The 15,403-nt window shown below is 36.8% G+C and overlaps 2 protein-coding genes across 2 annotated transcripts; both read right to left on the bottom strand.

Moving 5' to 3' along the window:
- Positions 1-11,122: 11,122 nt before the first annotated feature.
- LOC142349049 (uncharacterized) lies at positions 11,123-13,166 on the bottom strand. The gene is made up of 3 exons (XM_075400461.1): positions 12,946-13,166; positions 12,008-12,424; positions 11,123-11,675 (listed from the first exon to the last, which is right to left on the bottom strand). Exons 1-3 carry the CDS (start codon positions 13,164-13,166, stop codon positions 11,123-11,125), a joined length of 1,191 nt encoding a protein of 396 aa, XP_075256576.1.
- A 42-nt stretch (positions 13,167-13,208) lies between these two features.
- LOC142349048 (uncharacterized) lies at positions 13,209-14,069 on the bottom strand. Its single transcript, XM_075400460.1, has one exon. It carries the CDS (start codon positions 14,067-14,069, stop codon positions 13,209-13,211), a length of 861 nt encoding a protein of 286 aa, XP_075256575.1.
- Positions 14,070-15,403: the final 1,334 nt, after the last annotated feature.

Raw genomic sequence — 15,403 nt, 5'->3', positions numbered from 1 at the left:
TTTCAAATTTACTTGTATAAGAAATGAAATTATTTGATTTACTGCGTTAAATTGATGCGCCTCAAGACAAGCTTTGCTTCGTTTCAATTCCAGAGTCGTGGCTATGTTGTTTGTTTTGTCGTCAACATTTTTGTTACCACCATATGATGTCACGCTCACTTCCAATCAGCTTTTGTTCATTAGTTCATGCTTGCTACCGCAGCTGTTTCCTGGTGGTCTGTTATTATTGCAAAGCACAAAGTTAATGATCATTTATTTGCAGTTGATATACAGGCACTTCATATAAGGAAATTGCGCGCTTTTTCTCGACTTTTGCAGAAGGCTAGTTATTGAAGCGAGGCAGAAGAAGTGAGGATAATTATTTTTCTCAATTGTTTATTGAAAACATTTTTTGAATTTATGGAAAACACTTTTCGATATTCACTCAAAGTCGCTCATTCTGGTCCTTTAATCGCATTTTGCCTTCTGTGCTGCTCCGGTTTTTGTGTCGTGTCCTGAAGAGAGAGTATTGGGTTATTATTTACGAATAGTCTGGCATTGCTTCTCTGAAATGAAAAGCTCAAGTAGACTTTGACTTTCAAAATTTTCTGAAAGCACCTTTATCAAAATCAATTTACGTCTTCAAATGTGTCCCGCGTGAACGAAAATGTTGTCGACATGAAAACCTGTGTCACGCAAACTTATACTCGTTTTTCCGCTATTAATAATTTGCAAAAAGTTATCGTTTTCGACACGCTTGATTAAAATTTAAAACTCAAGTCAGATGTAATAATAAAACTGTCTGGCATGTTTTACATCGTGAAAGTTTTATCGCATATTAATCACCTTTTTAATGACCATTTGCGTTTTTCAGAATGGACTGCCTATATTTTGGTTTAAACATGGTGGAAGATTTCATAAGTCGTGTAACGTCTAATTGTAGGAAATCCACCTTTGATATTTTGAGTTCGGAGACATCCGAATTTTACGGTACCTTAAGAGTTGGAGTGGTCGAAAATGAGTTCCGGGTTCCCTTCTTAACCGACAATTCCAATTCGGGAACGTCCAAGCGAGCAATAATGAAACAAGAGGCATCGAACCCTTCTAACGCAAAGACATCTAAGTCGTCCGTTAGAGTTTTTCAAAACTCGGTTCAATCAACTCTTAAATCCTCGAATTCTTCTGTCCAAATTCAACCAAGTTTTCAACAAGATCCGAACGACTTAGTGGGTGCAATGCAATCTTTGGAAACGGGCGAGAAATTGTTTTCATGTAAGTTATGCGGGCTGCAAGGCAAACAGAGACAGAATGTTCGCAGACATGTTGTGCTGAAACATATGCAAAGCTTGATAGAAACTGTTAAATGTTCAATTTGTGGGAAAGAATTCACTCTCAAGTCGAATCTGAAGAGTCATTACATTTCAGCTCACGGGATGCCTGAAAATTTAGCAAAAGCGGCCGTCAATTCGAATTAGAACTCGTATTACTGCGAAAAATTAACAGCTTCTTAGGTTCATCAGGGAGATTTTGTGTATGCATAAACTAACAAATTTAGTAGTCATAGTTTGTTTCTTATTTCTTAATTTGTTTTTTATTACTTCATGAATTCTTTATCTCTTTTGAAGACGTTGTAATTGTGCTGATATTTAAATTGCTATTGTAGAAAGTTCCTTCTAGCATTTAAGATTAATTGTCTTTTGCTTTTGGGTGATGTAGTTCTACCAATTGTGATTAAGTGACTTTTTTTCATGTAAAATTTTGTTAGTGGTATCACCATAGAGTGTACGTTAATTAACCAAAGTTTTGAGGAAAAGTTCTGGGCATTCTCAGCTTTTAACTCGAAAAATTTTGTCCATAATTTTTTCTGCTCGATAAATTTCTATAATTTGTAGCATTATCTGTGTGCTCTATCCCTTTTTTTACGTGTATTGAGATGTTGTTCAACGTTTTCACGAGAAAATGGAGCTGCCATTTCCAAAATTCAGTTTCTCATTTCGATTCCGTTTCAAGAGAATTTCTGTATAATCAACTGCGTGTTTAGTTGGGTTTCATAAAAATTGGTGGTATATTCGTTTTATCTTGGCACGCTGCAGTGGGAAATTGTCTGTCACTTATTATTTCTTTCATTATGGCTCAATTTTTTTCTGGAAAATATTGGCAGAGATCTTTGGGTATATATTGAAGTTGTCAAATATCGTGAGGTATTAAAATTACAGGTTGCGGAAGACGAATGTAAATTAACTTTGAGCTTGGTTCAGTTCCCTTGCTCCTCTATTGAAGCTGAGAATTCAAAGCCCTGCAGCCCCTAATGCGTAAAACTGAGCTGCGTAGTTTCGCTGTATGATTCATCGCATTTGCCGCTGAGTTTCTCTGCAATTAGTTTTATGACCCTGCTTTGAGAGGGTCCGGAAACATCCTGTTTATGCAAACACATGTGGGTTAAAGCTGCTGTTCTCGATTTGGACGACCCAATCTTCGTATTTCAGCTTTTTCAGTGATTAGTGTCTCTTGTTGGCAGGATGAGACCTGAGCAGCATAAATCTGTACATCGAAAAATGTTCTACTTTTGTCCATTTACTTTGATATCTAGACAGGCATCTTCTTCAATGAGATAGGTATCGGTGACTTAAGGTGCCCGTTGCTCCGGCTGAAGTTTTTTTAGCTCGATATCGCAGCAAACCACATGAAGGAGGCTTGCAATGGTTTCTCTGATATAGTCCTGCTTCATCTGAATGTATGCTGATTTTGGATTGTGTAGAGCCCTCTATGTCCTAAAGTGTGCTTCGAGGGCCATCCGGATCTCAAAGATAGGCCATCGTGAAAATCTGGTACAGTCAATTTGAATTCATTTCGTTTTAAGGGTCGTTTGGTGACTGGCCGCATCTTTCTCCGCCGTCATCTGGAGAGCGTATTTTTTTCTCTGAAATGTCAAACTGAACCAAATTCCCACCAAAATTTTACATGTTTTTGTCGCAGCACAAAATTGACAAAAATTTTACAATTTTTGTCACCGCCAAAATTGAGAAAAGTTGACAAGTTTTTTCCATACCCTCGAAATGCACCGCACGATTTGTAACGCGTGGGACGTCCCCACCCGTGACAAAACGTGCATATTACGATACTACTGGTAGCTTTTAACAATTCCAGGTGTCAACGCTGAAAGTTGCTATAAAATCTAAAAATTTCAATGATTGCCGTGAATGGTTGCAAGAATAGCGGTTTTCAGCGCTCACTTCGGCGAATTCGGTAAAAGTCTGATTTTCACCTCTCAAAACAGCAAAGCTTACGTCAATTCTTCTGTAAAAATCTCCACAAACCTTTTTCAGGTGAGTTTTTGTAAAGTTTCTGACTTTTAACGGCGAAACTTTATTTTTCACAGCTTTCTCTTTCTGTTGGTACCAAACGATGAAAAATTTTTTCCTTGTTCTAGCGGTCAAAAAAGTTTCACCGCAAAAAATCTCTAACTTTGCTCAAAATTCACCGCAAAAAACCGCAAATTGCAAATAAAATTAACCACTAAAAATCCCAAATCTCACTAAAATTCACCACTTTCACAGCAGTTGTCATTAAATGTTGCGGGTGTTTTGAGGTGAAAAATATGTAGCACCGCTTATAACCTCAATTATAGCAATTTTAATTATATAACTTTTTGACAACTCAACGTGGTTTATGCATTAACTTTTAAGATTTGTATAATGATTCAATTGGTCGTTTCTTTTAGGCATTGCGAAGTCTTCCGGAGTCAAAATAAAGTGATTTATTAGATATGGATATCATCAGTTATTGTAATCAATTTTTTCAAGATCTGTTATGCAAAAGGAACTAGTTTGTCAAAAGGACCGACAAAGATAGACAAGTTGATTGGAGTTTTATACAACGATTCGATACAAAAAATGTCAACATTACTTTTAATAGCAATAACCGGGGATCACTCTATACATATTGGACATATCAGAAATTAAAAATATTTTTTTCGAAAATAATGAATATTTAAAATCCCTTCTAGGGTTGATTTTTTAAAATTAAAATTATATCAAGTATGCAACTATACAAGGCTATTGCGGCTAGTAAAACTCATTAAAAATATTTCGGTTCTTCAAAATGCTAAAACAATTATTTTTTATTCGGATTTAATCGACAGTTTTTCAATTGTGTTTGCGCAACAATAGAATCTGATTTTCTCGGTTACCATAATTATATTATCATCGTTTCCCGGATATCATAAATATCACTGATAAACAAATGTTAAAATTTTTCTCTTTTGAGAGTTGAAAATTTGTGAGCTCTTTTTTTAAAGATGTTTGTCATGCAGAGTTAAAAATTTTCGTAACGTAACGTAAGAGGCCAAATGACCAATTAAAGTATCAGAATTCGCTTGAAAAATGTCTTCTAATTGCACGCTAATTTTAACTACCCAGATAGCTTGAATTCCACGTACATAATACATACAAACAATGCTGTCATTTCTAGTCAAGGTTTGACCGGTATCATGTGCATATTTTTGAACCCTTGATTTTGCTCTATAATATGACGATAATTTTTGTCTATTTTAATAATCAAATCCTCTATAGACTGGACATTTTGCAGAACTGGACATCAAATTCAATATTTCAGAAGCAGGGTTATTTCAGCCTTTTCAAGCTTTGATTTTTTCAAAATTATCTTTAACACAGGAGTTTCTGCACGTTTAGAATACAGCCCACTATCTCTAATTTATCCAGATTACAGCGCTTAACGATGAAGAAGGTCAATGTGTATCTCTCACTCTGACTCCATTCTGATCATGTCATTTTGCTGGGTGTTCACCAAAAATGGGAACAATTCGCTGACCGATTCTCTGCTTTTTAACTGCGCAAATACTAACTCTGTCTCTAATCTGGTTGTTCAATCAACATGTTTATGCTGCAATAGTTGTATAAAATAGGAGCATGAACAGTTTTTATAATGCTCGATAAAACAAATCTTTAACAACTTGTTACAAGTATTTAATAAGTTATAAATGTGTCTTTTGTGAAGTTTGCCAAAATGGTGGAGCGAAATAACCACAGTCGACTTCGAAATGTTATCTTGCAAGATCTAAGACTGTATATTCTTGTTATTTTTTCCTCCAAAATCGATTTCTTAACTGATATCGTTCAACTTGCAGATAATTTTGCGAAGATTGTCTAATTAAGACAAGAAGGCCGTCTTTGTACCACTTTTTTCAATTTAAGAAGAACTTACAACCAATATAGCTACCTATTTGTTTAAACTGTTGAAGTTCAATCAAAAATTATTTGAAAAAAAAATCTAAGCCCCTTCCGAAATGAGATAATATAAATGTAACGGAACGAAATACATTGCAAATAAAGGTATAATACAAAAGTATCACAACGAATTAGGTAAAATTTTTGCAAAGAAATTATCTAAACATTTTTGTTTGAAACCACAAAAAAACCAAGAATCAATCCAAATTATTTCATTTAACATGAACGACCTGGATCATTTTAACATTGTAAATCAGCGCTGAATCATAGTTTTTCTCAGTCTGTTTTTTACTATGAGCATATTTTGATCATGTTACTTTTTACACTGTTCAGACAAAAATCATAGTAAAAAACCGGCCCTCTGAAAACACTCTGAACAGTCCAAAATCCAATTCTTCGTTTACCATTCACAGTCAAAAAAACATTCTGCAAATATTCTGGATGGCCAGAGTGCGAAAAAATTTGAAAAAAAAGAGAAATGCTTCGGCTACTAATAGAATAAAAACGAGGAGAGACAACAATCAATTGTATCCCTATTTTTATTAATAAAGAATGTTTATGAATACATCTTCAGATTTCCGATAAGAAAAGGTAGCTCAAGAAAAATGATTCCGTGAAAGAGGATGCTTCATAAGAGTCAATAATATACAAGGATGCTCGTTAATGTGAGTTCGCACATGATGTTCCGACCTGAGCTCATCTACACTTTTGACTTAATTGTCAACCAAATGAAGAGATAATAAAATAGATGTTTGAGTTTTTAAAAACGTTTAAAAACCGAACTACTTGTTGAAAAACATAATGCCATGCCTCATCACAGCGCTGACGAGATCTTTCATTGACAAACTACGAGAAAAAAAACAAACAACAAAAGAAGCAAAAACAAAAGTTTCACGGCAAAAACTAAGTATCTAAATTTGAACGCACCTAGTAACAACGCCAAAATTCAATCGTTTAAAAACCTTAATTGCCCAAATTTAATTTGTCCATACTATACAGCAGATGGCAAAGTTACTTAATGAGACTAAGTAACAAAGTCGACTAAAGAAATTAATAAGGCGAAATTGAAAAATCAATCAACTTTTTTGAACCAAATAATTTCTAAAGGCTAAAATTCATCACCTAAAGTCTAAAAATAATTAGCTTTTAACGAAATAAGGAAATAGTTCTTAATAAATTTACTAACCATTCATTATGAAACCAACAAGACCTGTCGTTGGTTAGATTAAGCCATAGGAACGGACTACAGAAGCAGAAAAACTCAAAAAAATAAACAATTTGCGAAAACACAAATTATTGAAGTCATTAAAATCATTAGCTATTATCTGAATAATATGTATTCTTCCTTCCATTTTCATTCAAACTAATGCAACTGAATTTATACTGAAGGATTAAATAAGTGCATTTGTGCCACATTTGAAAATCATTGGGATCTCTTATTACGCGAATGTGCTAAAAGTAGAGAAAAAGAAACATAAGTACACCACTCAAACTTTTATTTAAACGCATATTTAAACAAAACATCAGTTACGATATGATATCACTAGACATTTAAATTTTCGAATACAAGAAGTTGAATGACACCTCTCAATGATGAGAATAAGCTACAAGTTGACGAAAAAAACAACAAAAAATGAAAAGTTTAAAAAATCATTGAAAATGTATAATATCATAAACTTTGAGACTATTCGCTATAAAATGACTGCCTCGGGTAACATCAATCCTTAAATACTCAATACAAGCTTTTGAGACCGGTCGGCATTTTACGCCTACCTAAAGATTAAAAATATGCAAAAACCGCTAATTCAAAAAAAAATTGAGCGAGAAAAGTGTCGAAGCCTTTTCAAAATATCTTTCCGGTAAAGACTTTTCTATCATCCATTAATTTTTAACAGCACGAAATTCTTTTTTTAATATGACTTCAAAATATCAATATATATGAGCAAATACATTAAAACCACGAAATTTCTGAGAAAACTATTGGTATCTACGCCATTAAATTGAATTTCTTACTGCGAAAGGCAATAAGAGCGCCGCTCGATGGGAGCATAAGAGTTATGCTTCGATGGGACGACAAGGATGTTTGTCATTGATAAGTCACCGATACGATAAGACATTACAATAAGTCATTGACTAAGAAACCAAGAACAAATACAGGCAAACCCAAAAATTCAGTAAAGTGAGAGAAGAAAGTGTCGAAGCCATTTAAACCATAAGTTTTTCTCTGAAAACTTTATCCATGATCCATTGAACGTCTTCCCTAAACCCACGGGAGCTATCCCAATTAGGCTAATGTGATAAAATTTCGAAAGGATTCAAAAATACGAAAATGTCAGAAAATTTCAAAACTGTTTTTGAAATCTTGTGGCCTCAAAGTCATAAAAGCAATAGTTAGAAGATGAAACCGCTAAACAGATTAGTTTTGGTTGCAGTAGAAAGGAAGGGGATCCTGTCAGTACTGAGGTTGACTTACAGTTTACAGAAATAAGTTTATGATCGTTAATGTTTAAAAAAAATTTTCGAATTATGTATAAAGCCTTTATAGCCATTAGCTGTCCAATCAAAGCTTTGAATAGCTTCACTAATGCTCATTACGAAACGCATTGCACTTTAAGTCAACCAATCAATGCCATAGGGCTCCAAAAATTCTGTAAAACCTCAAAAAGAGAATCAAAATTTCATTAAAAATTACAAAAGCTCAGAGTCGATGCCATAAAAAATATGTGCGATTCCTTGAAAACGTGTTTTTTGTTCATTAGGCGTCATTTTACTGTAAATCAGGTTTATCATTAACCAAACATCGATATGAAAAGTGACCAGTCTCTAGGTGACCTAAAGTTTTCTGAAAAAACAGCTTTCAAATAGAGTTCGATTTTGTTTATTGTACACTTCCCTATGGGACAAGAACTAGCTTTTTATCACCTTTCGTGTATTAGGAATAAAAAATTGATCCCTTTTTTGGCGTGAAATGTGATTTTGAATGAAAAATTTTTAAAGAAAAGGTCATAATTTGAAGAAAAATTACAATAAAAGTGAACGAACTCATACCAAATATCACGTGTTCACACTAAACTTCAATCCTCGATAACTCCTCGAAAAATACCAAATTCAAAAAAAATCTTTTTTAATTTCAAATTCTAGGCTGGACGATGTTTTTATTTATACCACTCACATTTCTCTACGATGAATATATCGATCGGCCCAAATTGACTGAACAAAAAAACCCATTTGAGTATATAGTTCCTTCCCCCACAAGTGGGGTCGGAACAATAAAATCAGCTCGTAACGAACTTTCAAGAATCGTTTAAGACAACCATCAAGATCGCGCAGCAAAGTCATCGTCATTTATGATCGTGCTAGATAGACATGTTTTACAGGATTTCATGTCAGAATCATTCAGATCTACCACGATACCCTGGCTGAGGTCAGAAACAAAAGAAAATTAATATCCATGCAAAATATAATTGTATCAGACGAAAAACATGTACAGTTTTTCTTTTCTCTCCTCTAATGATTTTTAATTTCAAAATTTTTCGTTCATTCTCCGTTCATTAAATAGTATCTCCGATCAGACGTTCATGTGTTCGTCAGATATTCGGTCTATTTCAAGAATTTGTGAAAACTTTGTGCATTGAGAAGTGTTACTAAATTCTAAAAACTTGGTTATTGAAAATTACGTTGCAAATGTTGTATTTCATTTGGCATTACTGTAAGATCACTGAAAACTTCAGCAGCGTACGATCATCTTAGAAGGAAAATTGTCAACCAGAGGGCAGAAAATTGGAGGCAGTTTTTTATGTTTAGTGGTGACATTTATCAACATTTGCGAAACAGTTTCTTCTAAAGGTTTCATTTTTGTGAGCGCTTCTTGTAAGAAATCTAAAACAGTAATGAAATTTAATACATTTTAGTGTTTTTTAATTCACATTTTTTGTGCGCGCAGACTCGAATGTATTATTGACTTTTGCGCCTTCAAAGTTGCTCAGGTTCAGTCTTTCATGAGTTCAAAATTGCCATGACCAGACTTTCGTGCTTTGAAGGTTGCCTGCGTCCAGATTCCGTGCAGTCAAAAATGGCTGTTTTCAGACTTTCGTCCCTTCAAAGGTTTTCGCTCGTTCAACATTGACGATATGCAAACTTTCGTTCGTTCATGTGTAATTTTGAACCCATGGCACCACCTTCGCTCATTTTGGTCTCGACATGTCAATTCAACACAAAATGATGCAAGATCTACGCTTATAAACGCATTATTAATTTACACGCAAGATTGGCGGTTAGTGCGTTGAATTTATGCAAGATCTACGCTAAATTCAATGCAAAGTTATGTAAGATCTACGCTCAATTTAACGCAAAAATATGTAAGATCTACGCTAAATTCAACTCAAAATTATGTAAGATCTACGCTTGAGAACGCAAATTTATGTAAGATTAGCGTGGAGGCGTTGAATTTAGGTAGGATCTACGCTTGAGCGTAGATATTACAAAAGTCAACGGATTCATCGCCAATCTTACATAGTTTTGCGCTTTGTTGAGGTGACACCTCGGCCCGGGTTCTAAAATGTTTTTGACTCAGCTAACCGTCGGCTATTTGAGCACACAACCCTCTTTTTAAAGCGTAACTGATCAGAAGGGTCACAAATTACGCCGCCTCGGACCAAAAAGATTTGCAGGTCAAACTGAAACCTCTAATCTCAAATGGGAATGCTCAAGCCCCAAGTGGTCCACTGGTCACAGCATCCTTGAGCGAAATGGTATCAGACTCTGGTTAAACTGAATCCGAATTAGTTCAGCTTCATCTTTATTTATTGAATATTTATTTATTGGATATTGAGAATTATTCATTGGATATTTATCTTTATTTATTCGATATTGGAAAAAATGCTCCTCTTAGCAGTTCTCGCTATTAAAAAGTAACTCCTTCTGTTAAAAAAGTAATTCTTAATAAAAAATTATAATTCCTAATATTAAAAAAGTAATTCCTATTAAAAAAGTATAATTCCTTCTATTGAAAAGTATAATTCCTTCTATTAAGAGCAGTTCTGTTGCGTCGCAACACTTATTTTTGTTAATTAGACTTGCTTTAAACGCTTTAAAGACGTAAATGCTTTATGCTTAAGAAGAACTCAAGCTCAAAAGGAAAGTGTTTGTGATAAAATCTGATGAAATTATGATTTCATAGTTCAAATTATGATCACGTGGTAATTCTTACAAGAGCCTTTCAAGTTTTTTGTAAACCCTTAACCTATTTTTTGGTGGACCAATAAATGTTGCGTCTCAACACTTTTTTTGTTAATTAGACTTGCTTTAAACGCTTTGAAGACTTAAATGCTTTTTGCTTAAGAAGAACTCAAGCTCAAAAGGAAGCTCTTGTGTTTGTGATAAAATATATGAAATTATGATTTCTTAGTTCAAATCACGTGGTAATTTATTGTTGCATTTTGTTGCTGATGTCATCTTGTGTTGAAGTTTTGAAGCTCTCGAAATAAAGGTTGTTTACCGCAACATAACCCGGCCTCCTTGAACGAGTTCAAATGAAAAATAATATTGAAGTCACTTGAGACCATTTGACACAAGACACTTCACAGAAAATTTTTGAAGAGGAAATTGTTTTCTGAAAATTGATTGTTGTTTGCCTTGTTGTCATCTTCGTCGTCGTAGTCGTCTTTTTCGTATGTTTGTTGTTGTCGTCATCATCATCCTCATGGTCATTATCATCACCACCGCAATTGTGGTCATCAGTGTCGTTGCTGTCATGAAAATGAATAATTAAGAATTTGCGTGACAGACTGAAAAAAATTAATTGCTGATGTTATTGACTTGAATATTGATTGCTCATTGTCTAGGGAACGCTTATCCTCCGGTCTTGATGTATTGAAATAGGTTGTGCTGCTGACTCGTCAATCCTCATCCATCGGGTCATCCGCTGTCTTCCATATGGGTAACCAAGATTCTTGTTTTTCTTTCTCCAATGGAACAAGTCGGCTGACTGCTCGTATGTAGAGTCCTGCTTGAGTTCTAACTTGGACTACTCGTACCATCTTGTCATTTCCGTCGGAAATTTTTGTAATCCTTGCCAGTGGCCATAGCATTGGAGGCGTGTTGTCTTCCTTGATGACAACAATGTCATTGGCGGCGTACTGTTGCTTGTTATCCTGCCATTTTGGGCGATGTTGAAGTGTTGTCAAGTAGTCGACGGACCACTTTTTCCAAAATGGTCTGACAATATTGTTGATGCTTTTGAACCTTCTTTTTAGTGTCCGGTTATCTTCTTGAGATGACTCCGGTAAAACTGTTAGTGGGCGTCCAATAAGAAAAGGAGCGGGCGTTAGTGCTGAGGGGTCCTTGGCATCGCTAGAGGGGGCTGTCAGCGGGCGAGAATATAGAATGACCTCAATGTGAGTGATCAAGGTTGTGAAATCCTCAAAAGACATCTTTGTTGTTCCCACAGTCCTGTAAAAATGTCTCTTCATGGATTTTATTGCGGCTTCCCAGAGACCTTCGAAGTGAGGCATCCGTGGAGGAATTGTCAACCAGTTTATCTAATGTCCTGTAATGAAGGCATCTACCAGATTCTTGAATTCTCTATCCATTAATAATTTCCGAAACTCAATTTCTCCCCGAGTTCCAATTGAGGTCCTTGAGTTGTCACTATATATATTTTCGGGCAGTCCATGTTGTGATGTGAAGCGTTTTATGGCGTCCAGACAGTCTTCTTTAGTCAATGTTGTCACTGTTTCCATATGAACAGCCTTTGTGCTGAAACATACAAAAGGGCAACTTACATCTGCAGTTTTTCGCTGCTGTCTTTTGTACTGAAGGGTCCACAGTAGTCGAAACCAGTGTGGGTGAAAGCAAATGATGAAACAACACGTTCTGTTGGGAGATCTCCCATTTGCGGCTGATGAATCCTGGCGTCGTGGCGAATGCAGGGCTTGCAGTTGTAAATGAATTTTTTAACAGCTGATAGTCCTCCGGGTATCCAAACTGCTTGTCGAAGATAAAACAATGTTAACGGTGAGTGTCCGTGTAAATTCCTTGCATGAGCTTCTCGTATCAGAAGCACTGTGATTGCCGAATCTTTGGGAATCAGGATAGGAAACCTCTTGTCAATGTTGTTTGGCGAATTTGCCAGTCGTCCGCCCCCGCGAACAACTTTATTGTCTGGGTCGTAGAAGGGAGAAAGTTTGAAAAGTCTTCCTCTTTTTAGAAAGAGCTTTATTCTTCATTTTGTGGTACTGTTGATCAGTTCTTCTCCACTTATACCTAGATGTTGCTCCATTTCATTGAAACTTGTTGGTTTATCTAAATTACCTAATTAGGCTGTACCAAGTTTAGCTACCTGAACCTACCAATCCTGCCTACCTCAACTTTACCAGCCTTACCTACCTCAATCTTACCAGCTTTACTTACCTCGCTTTGACCTACCTTTCCTACCTTAACCTTACCAACCTCAACCTTACCAAACGCAACCCTACCTACCTCAACCTCACCAACATTACCTACCTCAACTTTACCAAGGAGTTTATGACTATGCGCATTGTCCGAATTGTTTTTACCTTTCCCTTCTGTCATTGATGAAGATGACTGACTAACAATGGCGTCAAACTCTTGCAAGTAAAGTTTTTGAATAAAACCGTATTTGGCAATCCGTCCATGTTAAAGATCTGAAGAGCTGAGTTGACCAATTGATCGAAATTAAGATGCTGTTGCAGCTTCCGACATTTTCTGTTGACATCGTTTTGATGATAGGTTCCTCTTCTGTGAGTAGCATTTGGTATCAGATTGTGTTGGATCTGTTCTGCTGGCAAAGGTCTTCTGGCTTTGTTGTTTAGCCTTCTGAGTGAATTTCTTGACATAACAGAAAATTGGAACCAGTTTTCCAAACGAGGATATTCGATTACTTAGCTGAACTATTGAGTTGTTCTCCTGAGTAATAACCATTGTTGTTTGCTTCAGTGTTTGCACTTCATTGTTCACTGCGGGCTAATGTTCCTCAATTGATTCCGCCTTTGGCCAATAATCTTCGCGTTTTTCTAGCCAGTGGGGTCCACTCCACCAAAGGCTGTGTTTGGCTAGGTTTGCGGCTGAGATCCCTCGTGATGCGCAATCAGCAGGATTCTCCTCCGTCGGCACGAAATTCCTATTGCTGGATGAAATGACGTTCTGAATTGTTGCAACACGGTTGGCAACGAATGTATTCCACTTTCTCTGAAACTCTTGCAGCCAAACAAGTGTCAGCGTTGAATCTGTCCAAGCGTCCACCTTCGTTGTCGGGAAACGTTGATCGCTCAAAGATGATGATACCGCTTCCACCAAATTTGCTCCAAGAAGTGCTGCACAAAGGTCCAGCCATTGAGCGCACAAGTTCCTTATTGGATCAACTTTGGTCGTTGCTGTCAACATCCTTGCGTGAACCGATCCGTCGAAAGATTGCCGTATACACAAAACTGCGGCGTAGGCTGTAGTCGATGCATCACAGAAGACGTAAAGTTCAATGTCCAATGATGCTGGCAAGAATGAAACTACCTTACTGGGCAGTGTAATATTTTTCAGTTCCCTCAGTTGAAGTCTGAGTCGGCTGTATTGTTGCTGAAGGCCTTTCGACAAAGCTTTGTCCAATCCAAGTCGGTCCATCCAAAGTAGTTGCACAAAAGATTTGAACTGTAATGTTGTAGGTGAAAGCCATCCCAAAGGATCAGAGAGCCGGGTGACTTCTGACAGCAATTCGCGTTTTGTAGATGGTGTCGTTTCGTCCAGTTTTGCTATGAATCTGAAGTGGTCTGGATTTGGGTTCCACTTGACGCCTGAAGTTCTTATACTATAGTCGTCGCTTTTAATTGTCATCTCGTTGGTTGTTTATCGACAGTTTGCTGGTAATCTTTCAACATGTTCTGAGTTACTTGGAGTCCATTTGCGAATCTCAAATCCTGCCTCTGAAAGAATTGCTATGATTGAGTCCTGCACCTTCATTGCACTTTCCAAATAGGGTGCTCCTGTCAACAAGTCGTCGACGTACATGTCTGTCATGATTCCTAGCTGTACATTTTCGTCCGTAACATCTTCTGCTAAAACCTGTAAGGGACGCCGATGATGCTATTCCGTACGTGACACGTGTCATCCTAAATGTCTTTATATCTGTTGAGTTCGGTTCCTCCAAAGATGACAGTCTTTATTTTTGGGTTCCGGTTGCGCTTGTTTGTACTTTTTTGCAATGTATGCTGAAAAGGCCACAGGATGCATACGGAAACGGATCAGGAATCTGAATAGATCTTTCTGGATCTTGGGTCCCCCCATCAATCTATCGTTCAAAGAAATTCCACTGGTAGTCTTCGCTGAACCGTCAAGGACTACATGCAGCTTCGTAGTTTTACTTGAATTTTTGAACACACAGTGATGGCTGAGACAAAAGCATTTCTCTATTGGCAGTATAATCTCCTTTGCGGGTACTTCATCCATGTGTCCTAGTTTAATGAACTTCTGGATGAACTCGTTGTATCGTCTGTACAGAACAGGCTGTTTTTGAAGTTTATGGAGCCGACTTCTAAGACTTCTAAGCTTGCTGCTGTGAATCCCCCACTTCTCCAATTTCTTTCTTAAACGGCAGTTTTACGGATAAACCTTCCTTCAGTGCTTCTTCTTGTGGTTGACTTGAAGTGTTCTTCAGATCTTCTTTCTTCTTCGGTCAGATGTTTAGTTTCAGGCACTTCCTCGATTTCCCAAAAACGCTGTAAACTGTCTTCAAATGATGACACAAAGTAGGTTTGTAAAGTGGAAGAATTGTAAGATTGCACGTTTTCGCGTCCGACTACTAACCAACCGAATGCTGAGAGTCGATAAGTAACGGGGATGTTTGGTTCTTTCAGTCGGTTGTTCCCAACCATCAAGTCCTCGTTGTGTCCAGCTCCAATTATCAGATCAAATTGGGCGGGCTTGTTAAAGTCGGGATCAGCCAACTGTAGCTCCTTTACTGTCTCCTAATTGTCTGTGTTGATGTACCGGGAGGGCAAATAGTTTGTCATTTTTGTCAAAACCGACGCGTCAATGATAATTGGTGCTTTTTTTTGGTTGAAGGCAAAGGTCAACAGTTCCGCGATTAGTTGAGACTTCATTTCCTCCGAGTCCAAAAACACGAGTATTGTTCCTCTTTCTCTTTAGCTGAAGTCTTTTGTACTGCAGCT

This window comes from Convolutriloba macropyga, chromosome 11, assembly GCF_964194025.1.
Source record: "Convolutriloba macropyga chromosome 11, txConMacr16.3, whole genome shotgun sequence".
NCBI classification, from domain to species: Eukaryota; Metazoa; Xenacoelomorpha; order Acoela; family Convolutidae; genus Convolutriloba; species Convolutriloba macropyga.
The sequence above is the reverse complement of the archived record's forward strand: the minus strand, read 5'-3'. Positions and strand labels throughout refer to the sequence as shown.